This window comes from Cetorhinus maximus, chromosome 4, assembly GCF_964194155.1.
Source record: "Cetorhinus maximus chromosome 4, sCetMax3.hap1.1, whole genome shotgun sequence".
Lineage (NCBI taxonomy): Eukaryota > Metazoa > Chordata > Chondrichthyes > Lamniformes > Cetorhinidae > Cetorhinus > Cetorhinus maximus.
In genome coordinates this window covers 21,391,130-21,412,597 of record NC_135882.1, presented here as the reverse complement: position 1 = coordinate 21,412,597, position 21,468 = coordinate 21,391,130, and the positions used below count along the sequence as shown (strand labels likewise).

Sequence of the window (21,468 nt, the reverse complement as noted above, 5' to 3'; positions counted from 1 at the left end):
GCTGTGCAGTTGTCACTCCTACCGATACTGTCATGGACAGATGTATCTGCGGTAGGCAGATTGGTGAGGATGAGGTCAAGTATGTTTTTCCCCCTTGTTGGCTCCCTCACCACCTGCCACAGACCCAGTCTAGCAGCTATGTCCCTCAGGACTCAGCCAACTTGGTTAGTAGTGGTGCTACCGAGCCACTCTTGGAGATGGAAATTGAAGCCCCCTAACCGTAGCACATTCTGTGCCCTTGCCACACTGTGTTCCTCCAAGTGGTGCTCAACATGGAGGAGCACTGAGCAGGCAAGGGGTGATGGGGTAGGCAGGATGTTTGTTGGTTGCAGTACATAGTAATCAGCAGGAGATTTCCTTGCCCGTGTTTGACTTGATGACATGAGACTTCAAGGAATCCGAAGTCGATGTTGAGGACTCCCAGGACAACCCCCTCCAGACTGTATACCACTGCATCACCACCTCTGCTGGGTCTGTCCTGCCAGTGGGACAGGCCATACCCAGCGAAGGTGGTGTCTGGGGCATTATTTGTAAGGTGTGATTCCTTGAATGACTATGTTGGTCCTTTGCTTGACTAGTCTGTGGGACAGCTCTCCCAATTTTGGCAGAAGCCCCCAGATGTTAATAAGGTGGGCTTTGTAGAGTCGACAGGGCTGAGTTTGCTGTTGTTGTTTCCAGTGCCTAAGTCAATGCTGGATGGTCCGTCGGGTTTCATTCGTTATAGACTCTCGAGCGGTTTGATACAACTGAGTGGCTTGTTAGGCCGTTTCAGAGTCAACCACATTGCTGTGGGCCTGGAGTCGCATGTAGGCCGGACCAGGTGAGGACAGCAAATTTCCTTCGCTAAAGGACATTAGTGAACCAGATGGGTTTTTACAACAGTTGACAATGGTTTCATGGTCATCAACAGCCTTGGGTGCGCAGGTGTTTTCAGGGGTGTGGGCTGGGAGCAGATTTGTACTTGGGGTGCCTCCTTGGAAAACTTTACAGGTGAGATAGCCTATGGCCTTGTGGGTTTCCTCTTTTTCATCTTCCAGGCAATAATCTCCTTAAACTGCGCAATCATGCAGCAACCTGACACTGCCCATGCAGTCCATGCACAAATTGGCCTCATTAAATAATCGTGCATGCATGGCTGCGGAAAATAAATTAAAGGGGCCTTGCACAGAAATACATCATCCGCCACAAAAAAATTAGAGAAATCTTTGCTCCCAGGCCACAGCAGCCTGAATTGCTTTATTGATTTTTCGCGCCCCCCCCCCGCCTTTTTTATTTGGCTTTTGTTGCTACCTATCCTCTTTTGCAATTCCATCTTCTGTCTTGTACATCTTATTGAATGGTGGAGCAGGCTCGAGGAGCTGAGTGGTCTACCCTTGCTCCTAGTTCATATATGCCCATTATTTCTTTAACTTCTCTCATGTCTACACATCTTTGAGATGTTGGTGTTAAGAATACTGTGGAGTGTTGTCTGTTTCATGACCATCAAGATTTGTTGGGGGGAGATTTTATCGGTAGAAGAACAAAAGAAAAACCTCTTCTGAGACTGAAACATTTACCAATCTTTAGCTCTTTAAAATACATACCATAAAGTTTTGGTAACATGTTTAATGCAAAGCCTTGGAGTTTGGATCATTTACTTAAATATTAAGTAAATAGAATACACTTTGGATCTTTAAGTTTCTATTGATATTTAATCACGTCTGTTAACTCATTAGAACAATTTACTCTTGTTAACAGAAGCAATTATGAATGAGTGAGTGGAATCAATTAAGGGGATGTATCTTGAGGGAGCTTTGATTATAACAACAACTTATATTTATATAGTGCCTTTCACATAATAAAACAATCCACAGCACTTCACAGGAATGTTCTAAGACAAAGTTTTACACCAGGCAATATTAGGGCAGCAGGCCAAATGCTTGATAAAAGAGCTTGGTTTTAAGGAGTTTCAGGTTGGTAAGATGTAATGAGTGAAGTGCCACAGGGATCAGTATTGGGGCCTCAACTATTTATAATCTATATTCATGATTTGGAGGAAGGGACTGAATGTACAGTTGCTAACTTTGCTGATGATTCAAAGGAGAGTAAGTTGTGAAGAGGACATAAGATAGGTTCAGTGAGTGGCAAAAAATTGGCAGATAGAGTAAATTGTGGGAAAATATGAACTTGTCCATTTTGGCAGGAAGAATAGAAAAGCAGCATATTATTTAAATGGAGCGAGATTGCAGAACTCTGTGGTACAGAGGGATCCTGGCACATGAAACACAAAAAGTTAGTATGCAGGCACAGCAAGTGACTTGAAAGGCAAATGGAACATTGGCCTTTATTGCAAGGGGAAAGGAATATAAAAGTAGGGAAACCTTGTTACAGCTGTACAGGATGTTAGTGAGACCACATCTGGAGTACTGTGTATACTATTGGTCTTCTTACTTAAGAAGGGATATAATTGCATTTGAAGCAGTGCAGTGAAGGTTCACTCAACTGATTCCAGGGATGAAAGCGTTTTCTTATGAGGAAAGGTTGGACCTGTATCCATTGCAGTTTAGAAGATTGAGAGGTGATCTTATTGAAACGTATAAGATCCTGAGGGGACTTGACAGGATGGATGCTGAAAGGGTATTTCCCCCCCTTGTGCAAGAGACTAGAACTGGGGGACCCAGATTAAGAATAAGAATCTCCCATTTAAGACAGAGATGAGAATTTCTTTCTCTCAAAGTTGTTAGTCTGTGGAATTCTCTTCCCCGGAGAGCAGTGAGGCTGGGTCGTTGAATATTTTTAAAGCTGAGTTAGATTCTTAACTGACAAGGGAGTCAAAGAGCATAGGGAGTATACAGGAAAGTAGAGGCCACAATTCAATCAGTCATGATGTTATCAAATGGCAGAACAGGCTCAAGGGGCCAAATGGCCTACTCCTGCTCCTAATTTGTACGTCGTGTGAGTGTCTTAAAGGAGAAAAGAGAGCTGAAGAGGTTTGGGGAGGGAATTCTAGACCTCGGGACCTTGCCAGCTGAAGGCACTGCTACCAATGGTGGAGCAATTAAAATTGGGGATGTTCAGGAGGCCAGAAATGTTGGAGGATTGTGGGCTGCAGCAAATTAGAGATGGGGAGGGGCAAGATCATGGAGGGATTTGAAAACAAGGATGAGAACTTTAAATTCTTGGTGCTGCTTAACTAGGAGCCTATAGAGGTCAGTGAACACAGGTGATGGGTGAATGGAATTTGGTCCACACAGGCAGCAGAATTTTGGTGACCTAAAATTTAGAAGTTAGAATGTGGGAGCTAGCCAGGAGTGCATTGGAATAGTGAAGCCTAGAGGTACCAAAGATATGGATGAGGCTTTCAGCCACAGATAATCTAAGGCAGGGGCGGAGTTGATTGATGTAATGGAGATGGAAATAGGTGGTCTTGGTGACGGCATGGATATGTGGTCAGAAGCTCATGTCAGGGTCAGATATGTCACCAAGGTTTGTGAACAGTCAAGTTTCCAGAGAGAGGGATTAAGACAGTAACCAAGCAACAGAGCTTGTAACAGGGATCAAAAATGATGGCTTTGGTCTTCCCAGTATTTCATTGGAGGAAATTTTTGTTCACCCAGTACTGGGTGTTGGGTAAGCAGCCTGATCATTTCGCAATAGTGGGGGAGTTGAGAGAGGTGGTGATGAGGTAGAGCTTGGATGTCTTCAGTGTACATGTGAAAACTAACACCGTTTTGGATGATGTCTCCAAGGGGCAGAATGTAGCTAAGAAGTAGGAGGAAGCCAAGGATAGATCTTTGGGGACACCAGATGCAATAGTGTGGCACTGAGTAGAGAAGCCATTGTAGGTGATACTCTGGCTGCAGTTAGGTAGATAAGAAAATGAGGCAAAATGAGATTAATTGAACTTTTTATAATTTATTGGTATTGTCTTCCTGCTTGGATACCCTAACTTCAGAATGACATTGCTGTGTTGGAGAAAGTTTAGAAGGAGTTCTAAGGATGAATTGGGCACTTAAGGTTGTAAATTTGGAAAAGATTAACAAAACAGGGGAAAATAATCCAATTATTTTAAGATTCTGCAAGGGATAGATAAAGCAAATGTGAGGGGGTAATTAAACCTGAAATTCTGATTGATATATTTGGTGTCTCAACATTGTCAAGTGGGATGAGATTAGATATGTGGATTAAATTCCCATCAGATGCTAGTACTTTTGTGAGTCACTCCTTTAAAAAGGAATTTGGCAAATATTGGGTTAAAAAACAGATACTGAGAGTTGTATACTCGCGTGCAAATTAATTCTCTTGTTTGAATCATAGAAATGTCATCTGTGGGACACTGTGTAGTGCTGTTGTGACACCTGCTAATTGTACTATTTTAATATGTATAGAATGAATTGAAAACATCCAACTCTCTATGGAGCTTTCTTTTAATGAGAGAACTGTTTCTTGTACACAACATTTTAATGTGAACACCAATTGTGTCAAGGTTGAATAATGTTTAGTATTTTGGAACTTTTGGCAAGTTTTCTGCAGAGATGCTGAGAGAAAATTCAAAATTTTTGGAAGTTGTCTTTTGCTCCTTCAGCTCCTCAGGCAATTAAGTAGCCAAGGAGGGCCCATGATTGTGCAAATCACACTTGCTTTGCTGAAATGTTTAGAGGGTTGAATGTATTTTTTCATTCTGTTCTCAAAGTCTTGTCTACTTGCACCGTTTCCCACATTTATAGTCCATGCATTACATTGCACTTTCCCCTTCTGTAGATTATGTTGCATGACTTGTGCTTTAACAATATGCCGACTGACAGCAGTTTAATTAGTCCATGGCAACATTTCCACTTTGAAAATTACAATCTAAATTAGTCATCTAAATAATATCACTTGCTGAACCATGCTGCAAATGTTCAATGTGTGCACAATTGGGATCACCTGTGACCATACTTGAATACAAGCTTGCATTAATTCTGCATGAATAGAATTGGAAAAGGCAAGTGGTTTATATGACAGAATTAACAAATTCAAGTTATATTTCAGCAAATTGCAAATTTTTTTTGGTAACTGCTAGTCACTTTGCAGGGATCGGCAAATAGTTTATAAAGTTAATCAGCTGGACATTAAGTATGGTCATTTACTTTTGACAATAGTAAGATATTGGCTCTGATTTCCTGTACATATGTTGATCTGTTTTTTTAATCAGTATTCATGAGAGGTAGAGATTTATTTTTCATGTCATTTTGTGTTGAAGTGTTACAATCTCCTGATATCCAAAATAGGAAATTATATCTTTTAGCAAACTTGACAAGTCCAGCGATTTAATTGCAAAATTTAGTTACATGTTCCCAAAACTGTTTATAATATTATTACAGCTCCTTGGTCTGCACTTTCATACTTTGAAAATTTGATTACTTCATTCTTAAACTTCTCTTTGCAGCCTGCACACTGAGCTCTCGAAAGAGAATTAAGCCACAGCTATAGAAATTTTCTTTAGCTCTGTTAATACTGCTTTGTAGCCAATTAAGCCAAAGTGCTAGATTGTCTTTAAGCTCCGTTCCTTTCTCCTTGTCATGAGCCATCTCACCTTTATTCAGTTCTGTTTCTGGTGACCTAGAATATATTGGCTACGGATTTTTTTTAAGCTAAATTTGAATTAACAAATAACTTGAAGTAAGCATTGTAAATACCACAACAGAGAAGAAAATTAGTGCTTTTAAAATTAGATAATTTGAATTAAGCAACTTTAAATCCAGGGGAGTAGACTGTCAGTTCTTCACTATAATTATGGCAAATTATAAATATTAGAATTTAAAACTAATTCTGTGTATTTTAACACAGTGCGATTGATTGCAATTAAATTCATCCATATTTTAAGAAGGATAGATACTTTCTACTTCCATTCCAAGTTGGTCTTTTGAGAATTGGGTGTGTTTTTTTAATTTTCCATAAAATATTCAATGCTTCAATTAAGATTGGGTACAGATACACTAGACAGCATTCTCAATGGGATTTAATTTGCTGTTGCTTAAGTCATAGGCTTCACTGTGTACGTTAACTAGGGAATTGTACAATGAGTCAATGTGTGCGTTTAAGGTACAGCACTTATATCTGTTCTGTACCCTCCCATTCCTTAGGTGCCATTTGGTAGGGTGAGCTTAGAAGTTGTCAGTATTTGGTTGTTGGTTGTAATTTTCAACACAACCGAGAAGACCCAGTGGAAATCATATTTGTTGTGTGCAAGAAATTCTGAAATCACCTAGCACCAACTTTATTCCGGCATGTCTGACTTATAAGCATCCGTTGGGTTATGCTCCATACTCTGGTCAGATGATTGTCTTTTCTCTACGTCAGGATTACTGACTCAATCCTCAAGTAAAAAATTGACGTATTGTGAAATGTCACCATACTGCTGGGAAATTTATTGGCTAGGTATATAATATGCATTCATTGTGCCTGGACCAGCGTCTTCTCCTTTTTCTTTTAAAATAAAGTGCCAGCATAATGGTTTCAACTTCAATGAAATCAGCTGTTCCTTTGGATGTTCTCCTGATTATCAGAACTAAATGGAGATATCAATTTACCACTTCAATGAAAATTGTTTCAATGATGACAATCATAGAACATACGCTAAGTTAAAGCTGTGTATTCTTATTAGGACAATTTTTCCATTATGAAAGCCCTGCTTTTGCATTATCTAACCTTTTGTGAATTTGACAGATTTCTCTCTCTTATGGGTGGGAAATGGCACATTAGTAAACTTGTTCAGGGTGCTGGAAGGAAGAAATGGTATTGCATTGTTCGCTCCCCCACCCCAGTAATCTTTTGAGTGCATATGAAAGTGAAGAGTAAAGGTTGGAATTGTTGAAACCAAAGAGGTTAAAAAAAAGCAAAGAAACAAACAGAGAAATTATAATTAATAAATAGGCTTGATACAGAAGATTGATGCCCTTTCTGACTCAAACATGCCATTTTTATTGAGCATATACTAGAAAATGAAAAAGAGTGTCTACCAAACACTAACTGTGAAATGCATTTGACCATGCAATATAGTTAGATTTACATTTATAATCAATTTAATTTGCATGTTTAGCTTCAAATGAATTTAGCTGCAACTGTACAATCTGTTTGCCCCTTGAATAAATTACAAATCTTAAGTCAGTGTATTTTAATTGTACAGTTCAAAAGATCATCAAGGCTGTTGGGTTTGCTCAACCAACCTCAAAATTTGAGTTTGCGTGGCTTGAAGAGGGAAAATATGCCAATATGTACATATTGTGGGGGGAAAAAAAACCTGAATAGTCACCCTAGCATTATCTAATGCAAACTTATTGAAAATTCTAATAAACTGCCTGGAACATGGGGATTTTTTTTTCTCTGTTAGCCTCAAAATGCCTATTTGAAAAAAAAGTAGACGACAAGAGCTTGACTTCATTACTCTGTTCCTTTCCCTTCATTTTCATTAGCAATATTACATTTTGTGTTGGTTGGAAGCACTGATTCAAAATTAACTGACATCTACAACAAGTTGGTTTAAAAGCATAGCGATCAAGGTCCCTTGTGGATGTTCATGCAGGTCAAAAACGACTCTTCATCTAGTAACAGCTTTGTATACTTGCATCAGCCACTCTAGAATGATATACCTATGTACATCAGGCACACTATCATGGCTTCTGGTTGATGGCAGTCGAGTTGAATTTGTGCCTGCACCTTTCCTCGAGCACAACACAGCAGTTCCGTTCAACTCGCTAATCAAAGGATTTTTTTTTTAATTGCAAGGTTTTAACAGGAAGATGTACAGCACCTAGCTATGAAAAGTACTTTTATAGTGCTGTAATATAGGAGTTAACTATATTAGGTTTGAAAAAATGTAAGTGAATTATCCTTTTCAGCCTAGCTCATTAAAGCACTTGTGCAAGCATTTGAAGAAGCTTTTGTAAGCCAGATGTGGTGGTTTCTAACCTCCCATTTTTTCCCCACAGGTGTTGCCTCTGAGTTTGGAGTCCGAGGTTATCCAACTATCAAATTGTAAGTGAAGGGTTATAGTATCTTCACTCTTGCATTGCACACACTTTCTTTTTGTATAATAGGATACTGTCAGTGGAATCCCTTATGACATTTTGCACTCATGAAGCACAAGTGAAACCTATTTGAATTAGAGATTGACAGGTGTGCACATGCAGGAAAAATTCCAACTGATAAGGAATGCATTTCATCAAATTCAATCCAACTTCATTCGTTAAGAGTTCATTCTTTTTGAAAATGGCATCAAATAACATTTTATAAATCAAAACAATTATTGAGTGCAGGAGATTTTTTGGGGAGGACTTGTTTGAGCACCAATCCAGGAATCTACCAACATTCCCATTTTTACAACCCTTGTAACTAAAATCAGAGGTTGGGCAGAATATGGATATTTAACATTTGAACCAGAACTGTACATAAGTGCATGCCAAAACTAGGTTAGCAGGCTATTAAAGCTGGCATCAGTGATCTCCGCATTGAGTTCAAATGGAAGAGATGTAAGGAAAATGTGAACGAGGGGAGGTTATGTGGAAAAATAATGGTTGGGTTGGCAGAAAAACATATATTGTGCATGACGGAATGCTGAAGGGTAATGCGCCAATATCATTGAAGAGGGAAGCGATGTGAGGGAATAGTTATTTGGCTTTGCTTTCTCAAATCTACCTGTTCATGATAGGATTGGGGATTGGTAGGAATTCAACCATCAAGCCTTGGCACACTCCATTAATATAGCATTCGCACTATGTATATTGATGACGAGACACATGCAAGAATTGCCAAAGCAAGTGCAGCCTTTGGCAGCCTTCAAACATCAGTCTGGGAAAGGAGTAAGTCTGCCAAACTGAAGTCTACAGAGCAAGAGTTCTGCACACTGCTTTACGCATGCAAGACTTAGATAGTGTACGAGCGTCCTGCCATGAAGTTCAACCACTTTCACTGTCTTTGGCAGCTTCTGAAGATCAGGACAAAATACCTGACACTGAGGTGCTCATCCAAGATACCATGCCAACCATCCATACCAATTGAGACAGTCACAACTGAGTTGTGTAGCCAGAATGCCAGACACTCCATCACCAAAGCAAAGCGAGCTTGAGTCTGGGAATTGCTCTCATAGCAGTCAAAGGAAGCACTGCAAGGACACTCTGAATGTTTCACTTAGGAGTTTTGATATCGACTTTGAGTCCTGAAAGTAGCTCACCCAAGATTATTGCACCTGGTGCAACCAAATAAACGGTACGGCCTCTTTCAAAAGCAAACGCATTATCAGAGGCAGAGACAAAACTGCAGGTACGTGAACCTGCACCTGCCTTATACTCCTAATTCTAAGGTTTGACCTGAACCTGTCCGTGTAGAGAAAACGGTCAAAGCTCACAACTCTGCTTATTCATCGTTTATTGTAACAGCCATCAACTTACAAACATCATACCCTGCTCCCTTTTAAGTTAAATTAGTACATTACGCAAAAAACACTGTTCCCATAACAGCATGAGTGGAACTCAGAAGTTAAAAACCTTAAAAATGGATCCTTCTGTAAAGTTGCTGCTTCTTGTCGCTGCTGTTCCTTTAGCTTACTTGTCTGGTTTCAGTTCATCCAATCCCCATATTAAACTTATTTTCTGAGAAGCTCCAGAATGTGCGATGCTGCTACTTCTGTTACTGCTAAATGCATTTCTTAAAACTACCAAAAATCACACGTGTAACAATAATTACCACAAGCCCCTCCCAAAATTTATACCAGGTTGCATATTGCAACAAACTCGTTCTGGGTTCGTGAATATTCCATTAACCTATGAAGGTATGTTTCGATGGGGAAGATCCTGGTTATCAGATCATCAGGTTTCGCTCTAATGAAACAGTTCTTTAGGATTAGCATTGCCAAGGAACTTGGGGCCACTTCAGACAGTGGCTCCATATAGCAATAGCCTGTAAGTATTATTTACAGTTCCATCACAGCAATCTGATGTTTAGACAAAATCTTTTAAATCTTGGAAGCATTTCATTGTGGCTTAACTGCATCTGCCATCTGTTGATTAGCAACAAGGGTTTTTTTTTAGGTCCAGTTCCATGGAAACCTGGGAGACAAAGTTTGGCCAATTGCTGAAAATTATCTACTACAATGGCCTTTTGCAATATTTTCTTTGGGCTTCTAAATGTTGGCTTCTTTTAAGTTGAATGTGTTCTTGCTGAAGGACAGGCTACAAAATGCAAGAAAGGAAAATCCCAAGCCAGCAACTTGTTCAAAACTCAATAGTTTGCAACAGAACCTTTCAGGCGCAGATCGGTCTTAGCAGTCATTTACGTACCCACCGGAAGCCTACCAAACACCCTAGATAATGAACATGTTCATCTTCACCTCGAAGGACAAACAAGGAAAAGATGAGCACTACCACAGTGTTTGGTGGGACAGACTGAGGACAATGCAGTATCATTTTCGCACTTTTTATGTTCCAGCCCTCTTGAGATAAAAGCCATAATTCCATTGGCCTTTGAGATTGCTTTTGGAATCTATGCACCAGCTTGTATTTATTTGTGTACATGGACACCTAAGCCATTTTGCTACTGCACAACTCCTTGGTTCTCGCCATTAAGAAAATATTCTGTTTGGCCCATCTCTGATCTGAAATGAATGACCTCACACTTCCCTATATTGAACTCCATCTGCCAACATTTTGCCCAATCATTTAATTGGTCTATGATCTTTCTGTAACTTCCTGTTCCGACTAACTTGGTGTCATTTACAACACCCTATTCCTCTATTTAATATTTATTGTGAAAATCTAAGATCTCAGTACAGATCCTACCAATCTGAGAACAAACTCTTTATCTCAACTCTGTTACCTCGCAACCAATTATCAGACCATGTTACAAGGTTACCTCATAGGTATGTATATTTTTTTTGATTTCTCTTGAACCTTATTAAATGCCTTCTGGAACTCCACGTAGTTGCACTCCTTTATCCATTAAGTCAATGACCTCAAAGAAATGGAACTAAATAAGTCGGACATGACCTACTCTTCAAATCCACACTGACTCTTTTTGATCAACTCATACTTGTCTAAGTACTCATAACATACCACAACTGATGTTACATTGGCAGGCCTGTAGTTACCTGGTCTCACCCTCTCTTCCATTGTATACAGTGGAGTGATATTTGCAATTTCCCAATCCATAAACACATTTCCTAATCTAGACAGCTTTGTGAAATTGCATCTGCAATTTCCTCACCAATTTCTTTAGACAGCCTGAGCTGGAAACCATCAAGTGTTGGAGATTTGCAAGTTTTGCCTTCTGTTATTTTTTGCTTATACTGAATCCATCAAGTTCCTTCCTTTAACTTATTTTTCGATTTTCTTATAATGCCGGAACTTTGTTCTCTTTCACTGTGAAAATGGGTGCAGAATACTTTTTAAAAAGTCTGTCATCTCTGTATCCATTACATTCAAGGTTATGAAGCTGTGGACTGCACTACCAAAGTGAATGAAACAAAGACCATGCCAGCATTTAATAATAGGTTGATAATAGGTGGAGATAAAAGGAGCAGGCAGGCATGTGAGATTAAGATTACTGTTCATTTGGAGGATAAATACGAGCACAGAGATTGGTTGGGCCATTGGCCTGTTTCTATATTCATTCTACGTAATCTCCAACAAGAATATGTTCATCCACCACTCCCTGACCTTCAATAGCTCCACCATCACTGCCTCCCCCATCTCTGTGCCCCCAACTTCACGTTAAAGACTATTGGCCTCACAAAAAGGGAAGAAAGGTCCACTTGCAATTATAAGCATTTATCTCTAAAAGTACTGTATAATTAAATTCTCTGAAGTGTAGAAATTCTTGTGTAGACAAGTTTAATAATCTAATTCTACATTTATTAATAAGAACTTTGATATTGTTCCTCCTTTCTATAGATATTTCCATGATCTGCACAGATTTCAGTCTTTCAGATTGGTAATCCTAGTGATTCTAGCAGAGTAACTGCTGTACAATGCAATTTTAGATCTAATACTTTGCATTTTAAAATTTGCTCCTTGTGGATCTTAAACATTTGTTGTGAGGGATATTTTATTTACCTGCCAGAAGATCCTGTATGCAAGCATAAAATTGATGCAGTATATCTGAATTGGCAGTGGATAGATATGGCATGTATGGCCAGTTTTGCAATTAACTAGCAAGATTTAAATTGAAAGATTGCTTTGTCTTTCTTTAGGAGGAATATCAAAGGTACGGAGATAGTGCAGCAAACCTTCACCTAAGACGATATCAGACGTTTTAATCATGAGAGACTAGAGAAACTGCAGTTCTTTTCATTAGAACAGAGAAGGTTAACAGCAGACCTAGCAGAAGTGTCAAACTTGTCTGAAGTTTAGCTACGGTGAATAGAGAAAAACTGTTTCCGCTGGTTGGTGAGTGGTAGCCAAAATGCATGATTTAAAGCCATTACCACAAAAACAAAGGAAGTTAGGAGTTTTATGATGCAAAAAGCTATTCGGATATAGAGTACTATGTCAAAAACCAGAAGCAGAATCCACAATATCTTTATAAGGGAAGTGAATAAATATTTGGTTAAAAAGAAAGTATAGGAGAATGAGATTTGGTGGATCGTCATTTGAGAACTGACACAGATATAATGCATTGAATATTTTCCTGTGCTGTAAAATTTTATGATTTTAATTGAATTTTTAAAGATCTGGTGTATTTACTGAAGCACATTTGTAATTGCTGAATCTTGCTGATTCTAAGGACATTTTCTTTAATTTTATTTGAATTTTTACCCTCATTTAATCATGCAACAGAAAATGATTTGTATCCACAATGATGTTATTTGGCATTGCAATGCTCAATAATTCAAGGCTGTTCCCTGTATGCATTAGAACTTGTAAGTATAAATAAATGCTCATCGTAAGGGAAAGGTTGAAGAGTATGAATGCTAATTGTTTGGTAATTTATATTTAACGAAAAGGGCTGTGCTGGTAATCACCACCTATAAATAAAATTTAAATTTCTTTTGGCACTGCCTGCATGTAATCCAGCATCCAGTGCCCAATAGGTATTACTTTAAAATATGTCTAAGCTCTTAAGATTATAAACATTCTTGTAATCCAGGTTCACTTTATTTTAGACAATGGAAATAATCAGGCAAATCTCATTCCAAATCTCCCACTATCATGCCAATGTTTTGAGAGTTCCATCTTGTTTGTTGCAGATCATCTCTCCCACCACCACCTACTGGCATACCTGCACCTTCTGCAGTTGCCACTCACTGAATTCATGAGCCTATGTTGCTTCCTTGTATTGTGCATTGAATTGGCATGATGCATGGTAAGATTTGTAGTCATAAGCAATGGGAACTGTAGCTGTGGCCTAGTACATTGTACTCAAGTTGATCAACAGAGGCCAGGGAGTAGAGATATGGTGATGGGGAGATTTGGAATTTGGCTTGCCTAACTATTTCCTTTGTTCAAAATGAGACAAACTTGGTTACCAGTCATTTTTAATTTCATCTACAACAACAGCAACATTTGCAATGCGCCTTTAACATAATAAAATTCCTAAGATACTTCACAGGAACATTATAAAACAAAATATAACACCAAGTCACGTGAGATATTGGGCAGAATCTTGTTGAGGGGATGGGGCTCTCCAGCTGGCAAAAGACCTGTGCTGCATCTTTTTGGGAAGATCTGCTGATCCACATGTCAGGCAGTGGTGAGGCCATCAGCAAGCCTTCCCCTAAGGATGGAAGTCTCAGTTACTGGAGCTGCCAGCCAGTCAGAGGCTGGCAGCTCTTTTGCTCAGCAGCGCCACTGGGGAGGCCATGGCTGCTACTGGAGGGACAGGCATCGGAGTTCCAGGATCATGAAGTGACGCTTGACACAAGTAAGGTTGGGAGGAGACAGGGGGGTCGGAAGCAAGGGTGGCGGGGGTGGCTCTCAGTGCCCCCCCCCCCCCCCACTTTCCAATGTCCAGTCCCCCTTGATATCAGACGTGGAGTGCCTTTGGGGGACTCACAACCCATCCCCCCACTTTAAGGTCCTCTGTTGGCGGTAGGGTGGGAAGGTCGACCATGGGCCTTAAATTCTGGCAGAAGCAGGAAGGCGGTGGGGTTCAGGCACACCACTATTTCGCCTATTAAATGCCCTTCCTGCCGCCAAGCTTGCCACCAGCAAGAGCAGAAGACTCTGCCCATTAGGTCGAATGACTTAAAACTCGGTTAAGGTTTTCAGGAGTCTCTTAAAAGTGGAAAGCAGAGTAGAGAAGTAGAGAGATGCAAGGAGGGAATTCGAGTCTATAACCTAGACAGCTGAAAGCGTGTCTACCAGTGGTCAGGGGGTTAAAATTGGAGATGGCTCAAGTGTCCAGAATTAGACGAGCACAGATATTTTGAGAAGCTTTGGGGATAGAGGAGATTAGAGATAGGGAGTGGCAAGGCCGCGGGGGGGGTTGAAAACAAGGATGAGGATCTTAAAATCAAGTCATTGCATGATTAGGGACCAGTAAATCAGGAGCACAGGATGATAGGTGAATGGGACTTGGTGTGAATTAAAACACAGCGTGTGTTTTTTTGATGACCTCAAGTTTACAGAGGGTGGAATGTTGGAGACCTGCCAGAAGTGTGTTCAGTAGTCAAGCCTTGAGGTAACAAAGGCTTGAATGAGACTTTCAGCAGCAGAGGAACTGAGACATGGGTGAAGTTGGATGATGTCATGGTGGTGGAAATAGGTAGTCTTAGTGGTGGCATGGATATGTGTTCGGAAGCTCATCTCTGGGCCTCACATGACACCAAGATTGCAAACAGACTGATTTAGTCTTGGACTGTTGCCAGGGAGCCAGTAGCTTGCGAACAGAGTTTGGAGTGGGGATTGAAGACACGGCTTCAGTCTTCCACATATTTAATTGGAGGAAATTTCTGCTCATCCAGTACTGGATGTCAATAAACAGTCTGATAATTTAGCAACAGTGAAGTTGTCAAGAGAAGATTTGGTGAGATAGAGCTGGGTGTTGTCAGCATAAGTGAAAACCAGCGCTGTGCTTTCGGATGATACTGAGGTGTAGCATGTAGTTGAGATACAGGAGGGAGCCAAGGATAGATTCTTGGGGTCACCAGAGCTAACAGTTCAGGAGTGAAAAGAGAAGCCATTGTAAGTGATACTCTGGCTAGGTTTAGATAGATAGGAATGAAGCCAGATGAGAGCAGTCCACCCAGCTAAATGTCAGTGGAAAGGCGTTGGAGGAGGAGGAGGAAGTTGGTATGGTCAACCATGTCAAAGGCAGCAGACAGTTCGAGAAGGATGAGGAGGGAAAGTTTACCTTTGTAGCTTTTAAGAATGCAGCAATGTTTTTGGAGGAATACATAAATAACTATCTTGGTGACTGTGTATAACAATTTTTGGTTCAGTCACAAGAATATAAATCATTCTATCAATCAAAATTGATGCTACAGATGCAAAATTTTTAACAATATAAAGGAAAGACTTGCACTTATATGGAACCTTTCATGATCAAAAGTGTTTGAGAGTACTTTTCATACAAGTAAGTGACTTAGGGCTGAATTTAGTGGAGGCCACTGGGATGGGCATGGTGGCAGGGGAAGGCGAGAGAATCAGGTGGGAGTACCTGCTTTGGATTCCCAGCATCGGGAAAACTGTCCCCAGTTTAGTAGAGGGTGGGGAAGGGCCCAATACAAGAATTCCACCCACTGGCTCATCATCGAGCCACTTAAAGGCAATTATCCCTGTGCCCACTGCGATTTAATGGTGGCTCAGGGATTAACAGGACCTGCACGGATTTCTCATGCCTCCCAAAAGCTGCCTAGCAAAACCTTTGGTTTTGCATGTGACCTCACTGGCAGGGAGTTGGGGGCGCCAGTGGAGGAGGCTCCCTTGTTGACAGGCACTCTTCACCCAGTCGTGAGACCTGGCATTGGGAAGTTGGAGTTTGAGGCGGGTGTGGGGGTGAAGCAGTAATAAGAGAGCGAGCACAGGGTGGTTGAAAGCTACCCCCTGCTCACACATCAGCCCCACCTCCTTGCACCTGTCTCCAGGGATCTCTGGTGAAGGACTCAGAATATTACAGTCAACAGAAGCCACTGCTCACAGTAGCGCAACTGGCAGTGGAGAGTTGCCAGCCTTTGACTGACAGCTTTTGGGTGGGTTTTCCACCCTCCTGGGGCCTTGATCACGTGGGAGGCCTGTCGCTGGCCACTCAACTGCCTGATTGCACTTTAAATAGCCACGTCAGCTTTCCCAGACAGAAGCAATGTGGGGCTCTTGCGGGTTCCCCAACTGGTGGGGGTGGAGTGGTCCCCCGTCACAGGAACTTAATTCTGCCCATAGTCACTATTGTAATCTAGGGGGAAACAGCAGCCAGTTTTTGCACAGCAGAGTCTCACGAACTGTAATGACATAACGTGACACAACAATGTGTTTTATCAACAAATAACTGAATTGCCTTTCACATTCAAAACCTCCTAGTTAATTTGAGAATGTTTATAAAAATTGTGCGAGGGTTTGTGAACACAGCACTCTTAATGCATTAAAGTTGAAAATGAAAAAAAATTAACATTGCAATTTACCACGTGTCTTAACACCAATACACTTCACTTACCTGTAAGACACAATAATGTTGAACATATGTACAATTGTTCAAGCTATTCAATTTTTTTCTCTTTTCACTTAGGTTAAAAGGAGATCTTGCATACAATTACAGAGGGCCTCGTACCAAAGAGGATATAATTGAATTTGCTGGCAGAGTGTCAGGGTAAGTGAAATCTCATTTCACTTGAAATTTTAAGTTATGAGAAACTTGTACGTTAGTGTGCATTGTGTGCTGTTTAATTCAGTATTGATTAGATATTCACTGCAGTTTTTGTTTTGTTTTCTATAAGCTTCAGAAAGCATATTGAACTAAGAGAGTGTCTTTCCTCCTATGAATTTCAGATAATTTTTCAAAGTAAAACACAAGTTGGATTTTGAATCAAACCACCTATATCACCTGTTCTTGTTGGGTAAAAAACATAAATATTCTAATTGCTGACACCTATGAGACACAGAAGGGGTGGACAAGTTCCTTTCCTCATCCTAATTTTAGTTTTCTTTTAAAACAGGCAAGTTGAATTTTGAGAGCAAACCAAGCCTCTTGAGAGAAGCAGATAGAAAGTTAGGGCCAGAAGATAAAGAGGCCTCTTGCATCAACACTTGGGATTGAGGAGAGGTTTGGTTTAGTGATGAAGCAAGTTATAGTAGAGTGTAGTGGAAGTGAAGGGTGCAGAGTTCAAGAGATGAGGGAGTGGGGTGGGGGCAAGGTGGAAGAATCATGCGTGATGAAGGGAACCACTGAGAGCTACAGGCTACATCTTCCCTGCAAACCTCATTGGAAACCTTTTCCCATCACTGCTTTTTGCCTGCCAATGAAGAAAGAAGAAAATGATAAAAGACAAAGAAGACAACAGAAATGGGTAAGGGAGAGAGAGTAAGATACCATATTCTCTTATTTTAGCATGTACAATATCATGGGAGACTGACCAGTAATATTTACAAAAATGACTGGTGTGTTCCAAAATTTATAGTCAGTAGATTGGTGTTTTATTCAAAGAAACCAGTAATCTCTTAATCTACAGTAACTAAATTTAATTTTGTTTTTCTCTTTCTTTCTTTTTCACTCTTTGCGCTTGATATGTACCAATTCTAAACCAAAGGATTTGTTTTAAGCTTCGCCTAAAGGAATTCTGTTATCATCTGCTGATGCAAAGGAATTCATTCCTGAGTTAACAAAATAGTGCTACAGTTCCTTGGTGCTTCTGCTTTCTTTCTACCATAATGCTGGGAGTTCAACAGGGGGGAGCGGGAAAGAGGCTGAGCTCTGAGATCCAGATCTCTGTCTTGTATCAGAGATCCCTTTGGTCTTTGGGGAAGAACAATTTCGGACACTAGTACACTGAGTTGAAATGTGTACTGGGCTTTTCTAGTGTTGTTGTAAGTGTCCAGGACCAATATGGCATTAAAAGGGTAATTTTGTTCTAGTTGAATTGTTTAGTTTTCCCCCGTATTCCTTTTTCAGCTACTTAGCCTAAAATAATTTCTGTTATTTTATCCCTGTGCCTTTGCATTTTTCATGGAAATGTACTCTCTGCAACATTTTGTACCGCCCATTAACTGCATAATAGTTTCTATACTTTAGGGTCAATCACATATTGTGGGACTCAGTCATGTTTAGTCCCTCGAAGAAAGATATTCGCAAGCTGTTTGTTTTTTTTATGAAAAAGAGTTTTCTGGTGCCAGTCCAAAAGTTGGTATATTTATTAAATTTATTTTCACAACATGGTGCTGGATTGAGAGCCCAGTATCATAACCACTGTCTACAGCAGGCAGTTGATGCTGCTCAACATAATTGTGTGCACAACAATGTACTACTTTGGAGGACTAGTCAGCTCATTCTGGGTTCAAGCCATGGTTTCTCATATAGAAAGTGTAGGAGTTTGAGAAATGATTCCTCGTGCACTAAATTTCTGATTTTATTGTTTCACCCAGTAGAAAATGGGAAATTGGAAGAGACATTATCCTAGACAACCAATGGACAAATTATTTTAGAATAGTGGTGGAAGCCCAGGAGCAGGTTGCTCCATTGTTGGGAATAGTGCATGGCACAGTGGACCAACAGAAAGTAGTATTAAAAGTGGCATAGTCAAATTATACTAATACTTCTGTGTTAGTGCAAAACGTTTTGCAATTTCAGGCAAGTTTCCTTTTTTTATCTTCAATTTTTTACAACTTTAATATCACTTTGCTGTTTTATTTTGAAGTTCCAATACTTCCATTTGACAATTCAGTTTACACGCAGTTATTTACTTGATCGCCCTTATTTTTGCCCCCATGTCCATTATAGATATAAAAGCCTGCCATTTGCTGGATAATAGTGTTGCTAACATTTGTCTGATCAATGAATCATGCATGCCCAGATTGGATTGTCATCTCATCATGCCCACTTTAAGGTTTATACAGATAAGGCAGGTGGCTCTACTGTGAGCTCAAAATTTGATTTGAATCCAACACTGATTTTCCCCTAAAATAAAAACAAAAAATGCTGGGAATACTCAGCATATCAGACAGCATCTGTGGAGGAGAGAAACAGCATTAATGTTTCGGGTCAGTGGGCACCTGTCAAAGCTGCATGTAAACCACGTAACATGATAGTTACCAGTGATAATATTTCAGATCCATTGACTCCTTTAATGTTGTAAGCTGGTACCATATTTGCCATTGCACAGTTGAGAAACACATCTCCTGAATCCACTCTGGATCAATGTTGATGCAAATTGAAGGTTGGTTAATTTAACTCCAACAGCTCCAGTAATATGGTAGCAATTTTAATTACAAATATTTTCAACATTAGCAAATTGTCTTTACTTCAGCCCAGAAGAATTTGCAGATCTGCTCTACACAAGTCAGAGATTGCCCATTTTAAAATGTTTACTGGTGAGGTAGAATAATGTTTAGCACCTGCTGCAGTCTTTTTATAGCATTCCCATCAGTGGGATGAGACTGGCATTTCCTGGTGTTCCCACTGTAAGCTTTCTATTGGTACAGCAGAGATGATTAATGCTATACAGTGCACTTGCAGTTTTCCAAAGCAAAAGCCTGACCATCACTTAGATATAATTGCACAGCTTGTGTCTGTGCTGTAAATTCTGTTTGGCCAACTGGATTGTACTGGTGTTTATGCTGTTCACGAGTCTCCTCCAGCTTTACATCATCAAATCCTATCTGCCTATCTTTCCCCACGTGTACTTATCTAACTTCCTCTTAAAAACATCAATGTCATTCGCCTCAGCTATTCTAAATACCAGCAAATTCTACATTATAACCACGTTTTGGGTAAAGAAGTTTCTCCTGAATTCTTTGTTGAATTTATTAGCGATAATCCCATATTTATGGCCTCTAGTTTTGGACTCCCAACAAGTCTTTTCTACATCTACCCAATCAAACCCCTTCACTTCTATTAGGATTCTTGGCCTTCTCTTTTCTACAGAAAAGAGCCCCAGCCCATTAATTCATTACCAATGGTCACAATTTCTCAGAAGAGCAGGAGTAGGCTACACGGTAGGTTATTTACCTTTACCTCTGGAGTCCTCCAAGAATCTATCCTTGGCCCTCTCTTATTCCTTATCTTTCCCTGCTGCTCCTCAGCAACATAATTCAAAAACAAATGTCAGCTTCCACATGTACGCTGATGACACCCAGCTCCATCTCACTGCCACATTTCTCAACCCCTCCACTGTCTCTGAATAGTTAGACTGCTTGTCCAAGATCCAGTACTAGAGTAGCAAAAATTTCCTCCAATTAAATATTGGGAAAACTGATGCCATTGTCTTTGGTCCCCATCAGAAATTCTGCTCTCAAGCTACCAACTCCATCCTTCTCTCTGGTAACTGTCTGACGATGAACCAGACTGTTCACAGCTTCAGTGTCAATTGACCCCGAGATGAGCTTCCAAATACACATCTGCACTGTCACTAAGACCACCTGTTTCTACCTCGATAACATCACCTGCCTCAGCTCATTTGCTGCTGAAACCCTCATCCATGCCTGCGCTACCTCTGAAGTTGACTATTCTAATGCATTCCTGGCTGGCCTCCCATGTTCTATCCTCCATAAACTTGAGGTCATCCAAAAGGCTCTGCTGCCTGTGTCCTAGTACGTACCAAGTCCCATTCACCCATTACCTCTGTACTCGCTGACCTATATTGGCTACAGTTTAAGTGGTGCTTCAGTGCCTGATTTTAAGATTCTAATCCTTATTTTCAAATCTCTCCATGGCCTCCCTCCTCCCTATCTCAGTCACCACCTCCTTCTGCACCACCCTCCAAGATATCTGCACTCCTGTGGTTCTAATCTCTTTGAGCATCCCTGACTGTAATTGCTCCACCATTAGTGGCAATGCCTTCGTGTGGCTAGATCCTAAACTGGAAATTTCCCCCCCTAAAACACTCTGCCACTTACCTTGCTTTCCTCCTTTAAGACTTTGTTTAAAACCCCTTTCATCAAGCTTTTGTTCATCTGTCCTATAATCTCTAAATGTGGCTAAGTGTCTAATTATGCTTTATAATACCCAGTGAAGCACCTGTGATGAAAGTATAATAATTTTCATAATGTTTTTCTGGTTAATTGTGAAGTAGGTTTATGGGGGGTAAGTATAGTTAGGTCTGTGTGTGATTTAATTATATTTGGAGTCAAGTAGACTGCAAGTTTGAAATCATCAAAAGAAGCTAGGTGCTTGACATGCTAATGAGTAAACATGGATGCTGGCTTAGTATGTAAGGTGTGAAGGGAATTTGCATTTTTAGATAAATGAAGGGATATTTGGATTTTGAAGGGATCTTAGTCTGTTTACAACTAGCCAGATAAGCAAAGCTAAGGAATGTATTTATTTTTCCCGAAGGTTACTGACAATATATTGGCAACATGAAAGTTTTTATAT

General features: G+C 40.2%; 2 protein-coding genes across 2 annotated transcripts in view; one reads left to right on the top strand and one right to left on the bottom strand.

Moving 5' to 3' along the window:
* Positions 1-21,468, bottom strand: part of cox6c (cytochrome c oxidase subunit 6C) — a 297,540-nt gene that overhangs the window by 180,529 nt on the left and 95,543 nt on the right. The gene's annotated exons all lie outside the window — the stretch shown is intronic.
* Positions 1-21,468, top strand: part of tmx3b (thioredoxin related transmembrane protein 3b) — a 146,911-nt gene that overhangs the window by 48,567 nt on the left and 76,876 nt on the right. The window contains exons 5-6 of the mRNA XM_078540033.1: positions 7,950-7,995; positions 16,672-16,752. Of these exons, the coding sequence (XP_078396159.1) occupies positions 7,950-7,995; positions 16,672-16,752 (127 nt within the window). The remainder of the gene's footprint in view (positions 1-7,949; positions 7,996-16,671; positions 16,753-21,468) is intronic.